This window comes from Lepisosteus oculatus, chromosome 21 (genome assembly GCF_040954835.1).
Source record: "Lepisosteus oculatus isolate fLepOcu1 chromosome 21, fLepOcu1.hap2, whole genome shotgun sequence".
Taxonomy (NCBI): domain Eukaryota; kingdom Metazoa; phylum Chordata; class Actinopteri; order Semionotiformes; family Lepisosteidae; genus Lepisosteus; species Lepisosteus oculatus.
The window spans coordinates 11,904,316-11,910,776 of record NC_090716.1 but is presented as its reverse complement, the minus strand read 5'-3'; the positions used below and the strand labels follow the sequence as shown (position 1 = coordinate 11,910,776).

The 6,461-nt window shown below is 35.4% G+C and overlaps 1 protein-coding gene across 1 annotated transcript; it reads right to left on the bottom strand.

Moving 5' to 3' along the window:
- Positions 1-959: 959 nt before the first annotated feature.
- bet1l (Bet1 golgi vesicular membrane trafficking protein-like) lies at positions 960-5,237 on the bottom strand. Its single transcript, XM_006642465.3, has 4 exons — positions 5,155-5,237; positions 4,386-4,477; positions 3,935-3,991; positions 960-3,123 (listed from the first exon to the last, which is right to left on the bottom strand). Exons 1-4 carry the CDS (start codon positions 5,171-5,173, stop codon positions 2,956-2,958), a joined length of 336 nt encoding a protein of 111 aa, XP_006642528.1. The 5' UTR covers positions 5,174-5,237; the 3' UTR covers positions 960-2,955.
- Between the last annotated feature and the right edge of the window lie 1,224 nt (positions 5,238-6,461).

The following is a 6,461-nucleotide window of genomic DNA, read 5'->3' as shown; positions in this document are numbered from 1 at the left end:
AATTCGGTCCAGATGGAAGAGTCCACCAACATCATTTTCAGCAGTTGCCTGGATTTCCTGTTAGGTTTTGTACCCCAGTGCGGCTGCCAGTAGCTTCTAAGATCTGATGAGAAGAGGCTACAAGTTTGAAATCTTACTGCAGGTTGTTTAACAGGTATGCTATTCAGAGAGTCTCGGTTGCAGACGTGTGGAACAAGCTGTCCAGCCACGCTTTTGAAGGTGATAACCTTCTCTCAAGAAACAGCTGGATGAGCACTTTTGATCAATTAGCTACAAACTACCAAACAAGCCAGATGAACCTAGCTTAAATGGCCTCCTCCTGGTTGTGACTTGAATTACTGCACGTATTTGTACCTTCAGTTGTGTTCATGTCTTTAAAAAAATCTGACAAATATTTGTACCTCCAATGTAAATCTCTTTGGCATACCCCAACTTATAAATTACAATTAAACTCTACCCTATGCATTCTATTCATGATTAGCTTAATTTTAATTATCTCCTTTAGCTCAAATCTCTGACTCCCTACAGAATTAATGTCCATACCATGGAAGATTATGAACTCTGTGAATGCAGAAATGGTAAAATATCACAGATAAATGTAAAGAACCTTCCACATTCTAATAATTTAAAAAGAAGCTAAGTACTACCCATTTATTAATATAGCTAGCCATATCTGGTGCAGTGGACATCATGTGCAAGACAACTGTGCTAGTAATGTTAATTTCTATTTTAAGCTGCATACACAAAAAGCACTAACAATGGTATAACTGTAACAATAAAAACAGAAAGAAACCAGGAATGCCTGACTAAAGAAAACCTCACCTGTGGCATAAACTATTCAATCCTTAATGTTCTTGACCTGAAACTGAATTTATTCGACATGTTCAGTCTAGACAATTGTGCTTCAGAACCTTTAGCAACAGTCTTCAGTTTTCTGTGATTCTGCTACCACAAAATACTTGTATTTTAAAAAACTACTTTTATTTAAATTACACTTTCCTTTAGAAGGAGTGTTTAATAAAAACACAATACATTATGATTTGTATTGCAAGCAATGTTCACCACCATAAAAACCCAGAATATTACACATTTTTGTTTCCACCTCACATACAGTATTACAAACATTTGATAATGAATTAAGCAAGCACAGAACATATTAAGGGCTTGACATTTTACCCTCACTGAATACTCATTTTATTTTTTAAGAAGTTTATTACAAACATTCTATACATTAAAAGGAATATAATCATTAACATGATTATACTCTGAAAATTCTTTCAAGACTGACATTCTGACAAATTGTTAGTCTGCATTTTCAATATTTCAATGAAATAACACAAGGAAAGTACAGTCAATTAAATGCATAGTCAGTACCATATGCTTCATTTGCCTGCTAATGGCAATATTTTTCTTAAGCAATCTGTCATGCTAAAGGAAAACAAATGACACAGCAGACAACAAACATGAACGCTAGTTTCACCATTCAAAAATCAACATTGCTTTGAAGCTTTTCTTTTAGACTTTTCTTCACTTCTCTTTGAGGTTTAAAAATATTATAAAAAGTATCATGTAAGATGTACCTGAAAAACAACTGACAAAACAGTTGGTATCAATGTAGAAACTTGATATATGTTCCGTCAAGAGCAAATAACAAAGCTGATTATGAAGCTTGTTCCATTTTTTATCTTATGTTATGATTATTTGTTAGAAGTCATATGATTGAGACTACTGTTCTGGGTCTGTATTAGTTTATTTTTGAATAAAAGCCCCCATGGATTGTAGATGGCACAGCTAGCAGCATCAAAGATGTATACAGAAGTACAATATTTATTTGTTTAAACCTTTAATATAGCTGCAGTTTGACCTTTTAAAACCTTTTATCTGGAAATTAATTACTGATCTGTTACTAATTAGAATGAATCCCTTTGATAATGGTAAATAGATTATCTGTATCCTGAACTTCTCCAGTCACTTTCTGCGTAGAAACAACAAAGCTGCCTTACTATCTGCGTGTTCAAAGCAGCTGTTCAGATCTAAACCAACTGCAGTTAAATAAGGACTTGTTTAATTTTTCAACAGCCAAAACTGATAATCACCTTTATTCTAACAAAAGAAAAAAGAACTTCCTGATTACCCAAAATAAAAATATCATTATCACAGTTTAGAATTTAAAATTTAACTTAGAAGAATAAATATTTCCATGTAAGTGTATTCTGTAGTATAATAATAACCTTGTGCCAATGCTGAAATATTACAAGGTCCTAGGTGTAGCTGCAAAATACTGAAAAATTAAAGACTTCTGTTTTTTTCTACAGCACACCTTCATTCACCTGCCACATTACAGCAGCTTTAAATTGTGTACTCCCCCTGTCTTAAATATTTTAAAGACAAACCGATCCGCCTCCCTCTTTCACCACTCTAAAAACAACTAGTAGTTCTTCCCATTCCTGATCCGTTTATCATCTAGGATAACTTCATAGGTCATAGGAGTATGTTTTCTGCTGCTCTCTAACCTTCGTTTTCATTTCTTATAATCTTAAAATTACTCCTAGGTACGAGAATATTCCAGAGAAGCAGAAACGCACATGAGGAACACCCACTCCCCACAAACCAAACCACCAAGAAGCATTCTGCAATCAGGATACCAGCAAACCTTCTCATTCTCTTTCACAGGATGAAATTTCACATTTAAGAATGCACAGAGAAATGTTGCTATAATCAGGGTTAAAACCAGAAACCTTTGTTTCGATGTACAGATTATATTGCGTTCTGTGAATTTCAGTTTTACTGGGAAGAAACGGCGGTTTTTCAGTCTTTTGGGGGTGCTTCACCACAACGATCAGAGCTTAATGAGGCCTGTATCATTAGGAAATATTTTCAATTTCTCATATAATTGAGAAACTCATTGCAAACCCCTTGTCAATTAAGGAACAAAACTTTTTCCCTTTGTCCACTTTACGTCTGTGTCCTAGAGACTAGGTAGTAAAGTATAAAAAAAACTAAGACCAGTCCAATTGAGACATAGCACAAAATCTTCCGGTTGTCCCTTCCAGAGCGAACCATTGTAGAAAACCTCTTCACACTTCCTGTCAAGAGCCCTGTGGTGCTCAAAAAGTTTGAGTCCTTGAGAAAACAAAAAGAACGTGTAAATACAGCACAAGTCCAATTAAAAACAGGTTTTAGCTTTTGTAGGAATACATGTTAAGGGTCATGTGATTCACAAAACTCTAAAGTTCTAGGTAGTTAGGAACAAGTGGAATTAATATTTTATTGCTTGTCTGCAAAGAAGATGATTCTGTGTAACAAAATACACCTCAATATATAACACACCCCTGTATACCCACAAGTGGGAGAGAACATGGAGTTTGTAGGCATAAGAATTGACACGACACAAGTGGAATATTTCAGACAGACAAACCAAAATAACTGTTACTAAGACACCTGCAATAGTTGCAAACCAGAGCATGGCTTTAAAACTCTTAACTTTCATGACTCCAGCTCCTATTATTCCTATTATTATAACAGAACTATCAATAGAGTTGTGGGCCCACATAGCTGTTTCCATAATGTTTAACAATCCCCCAAAAATGTATGTAATGTAAAAATCCCCCCAAAAATGTTACTTATCATCAAAGTCATCAGTTTTTTTTTCTGGTGGAGTATATTAAGAGTTTTGCATCATTCAGCTGCAAGTCATTCTTGACCTTAAAGTCAATCCTGTTCCTTTGTTTCCCTTTAGGCTATCGCAGCTACTTTTTCAGTCCTGTCCAGTCACCAGAACAACCAAATAAGGTGCTGCCACAGAATCCTGAAGTTGTAGATGAACAACAGTACTATCACAAACTTTATAATGAACAAATTGCATTCCCAGTCACATTAGCATAATAATGTTTCAAATTCATATCTTATCTTAGGCCCTGCAAATTGCTCTTACCATGCCATCAAGATAGGAATTTTGGTCCTCAGCTTCTTTATCTATTTCAAAGGCCAGCTGTTAAATAAAAGCATAGAAACACTTATTAAGGAGTGCGCAACAGCAGTATCTCAGAGTCCTGTAGTAAATCTTTTGTTTCTGTATGATACGACTGGTAAACTGCATTCTTAGTTCTGATAGTAAAAATGTTGTGAAACAAAGTGAAGCCCAGGTTTGTACAAACACATGAGCAGTGTATTGGAATTCAATACTATTAGAGAATAGTAGGCTTGTCTCTGTATCGGTCTTCTGTAACGGGCCGTTTACAATCTACTTTTGCAAATTAAAACAATGAGATCATAAATCTATTACCAAGTTACTGATAAATGTTTTGGAAAATAAAAAAACGCTTTAAAATCATTTTAAAAACACACATATGCCACAAGGTGTAGTAAGAGGTTTAAATACATACTGATTTTAGTCTGGAGACTTTAGTGGCCAGATTGTCTGCCAAGAGCTTATTCTCAACATCCAGCATCTCATCCACAGCACCAGAGCCATGTCCTTACCACGAGGAAAAACAGCAAGAGAGAAGAGCATCACAAAGTAAGTGAGCACCCGTTTCAAAGCCTGTCTCAAGGCAGCACGAACACAGTTCACAGTGATAATATAAGCATGTTTGAAGACGATCAGACACACTAGAAACAAATTATATAACGCGGAAAAGGAAAACCATTTGAATTAATTATGACCAAGTGTGGGTGCCAGACGAAGCCTTAAAGAAAGCAGAGCTCTGCCCACCCTTGATTACTCCGGTTGATGCCACAATTTAATGATCAGAAACCTGTTTGATACAAACTACTCTGTGTGATCAGCGTTCCTTGAGTAATTTTAAGTAGATTAAACGAAGTAAAAAACCGTCTGAATAATGTTTAGGACGCTTACAGCATGCACATCATCAGCTTAAATGCTGTCTTTATTTTTATGACTCTACTTCGATTCAGCGATGTCTCGTTTGTAACAACTATTATACTCGTTACATTGATCAATTATTAGCTTGATGAAGCATCATAATTATATTTATTTCACTTGTTCTAGTCCAATTTACAACACCTAGTATCCACAACTTTATATACGTTTAACACACTTGTCAAGAGAAACTTTCAGACTATACAACCACACAAAAACACTATTAAACCAATAAAATATTATTTAGAATTGACTACGTGTCCACTTCCTACCTCTATTCCAGTCAGCCATCTTTGTTGACTTCCTTCTTCTGGGAAGAGGGTTAAAGGTAAAGTAACGGATACGTCACATCCTGTTACATTAATAGGGTAATGTTTGAAAGTAAAAATGTTATTAATGTCTCGTCCATATATAATGCTGATTTTATTAGAGTTGCCCTTTGGAATAAATAGATTGGAACATACATTGGCCTTGTCTTTCAATAAAAAAATAAGTGCACTATAAAATAATCCTAAAATATACGCAACTAATCCGATTGTTTCGTTTCTAAATTAAAAAAAATACATCATATTTGTTATTTTCGCCAATCAGGAAGAAAGAAATATCTTTTTGCAAATTACTGTGACAACAAAACAGAGTAAAATTATAAAATCAATTATAATTTAAATTCATTTTGAAATTAAGCAGAACTGCCTAATTTACAATAATTTTGATATATTTGTAACTATTAATAGTTAGAACAAACGCCAGAAGACACATCATCCTGCAGCTCACAGCTCACAGCTGGCAGCCCACTAAAGCTCAGCAGGGTTAATCCTGGTCAGTACTGGGATGGGAGACCTCCTGGGAAGCTATGGCTGCTGCTGGAAGTGGTGTTAGTGGGACCAGTGGGGGGTGCCCACCCTGTGGTCTGTGTGGGTCCTAATACTGTAGTGGGTGCTGTCCTTCGGATGAGACATTAAACCAAGGTCCTGACTCTCAGCGCTCATTAAAGATCCCTGGGCATTTCTCGATAAGAGTAGGGAGTTATTTTAAAAAGATATAATAACCAAATATAATAAAAGTTTTTTTTCAGTGTTACAACAGCATAAGAACAGATACAGATTTAAATATCAGAAGCTTTTAGGAAATGAAACAGAAAGGAGTGATATATTTCTTATTTTAGAGGGGTGGTCATCAGGATAGAAATCAACAACATTCCTCAGGCTGAGCAAAGGCCAAGATCTGTATTGAATACAATTAGCATAGAAGAGGTGGTGGAGTCGCAGGGATTAGAAGCCCCTAAAATTAACAGATAGGCCAGCCAGGGCCTAATGACATCCTACTAATTGGTTTTAAGGAAAGGAAAGATGTAACTATTAACCCTGTAGTGCCAGATTAATTATGTCATCCCTTAGTATCATCCCTTGAGTATACATCCCTTATTTATATCTCTTTTTTATCCTTATGACCAATTTTCATTTCAAGGCTAGAATCTGAGACTCAATCTTTTATGAGGACCATTATTAAAAACCTTTCTGAAAATCTAAATATATCATGTCATATGTCACATCCATAGCTGCTGTTATTTGTTCAAACT

Bases quoted from the DNA above. Each gene is read 5' to 3' on its own strand.
- bet1l (XM_006642465.3), bottom strand. The intron at 3,992-4,385 runs GTATGTATTTAA...TTTATTTAACAG, and splicing joins AAGTCTCCAGACTAAAATCA to CTGGCCTTTGAAATAGATAA. The intron at 3,124-3,934 runs GTAAGAGCAATT...TGTTTTCTCAAG, and splicing joins ATTCCTATCTTGATGGCATG to GACTCAAACTTTTTGAGCAC.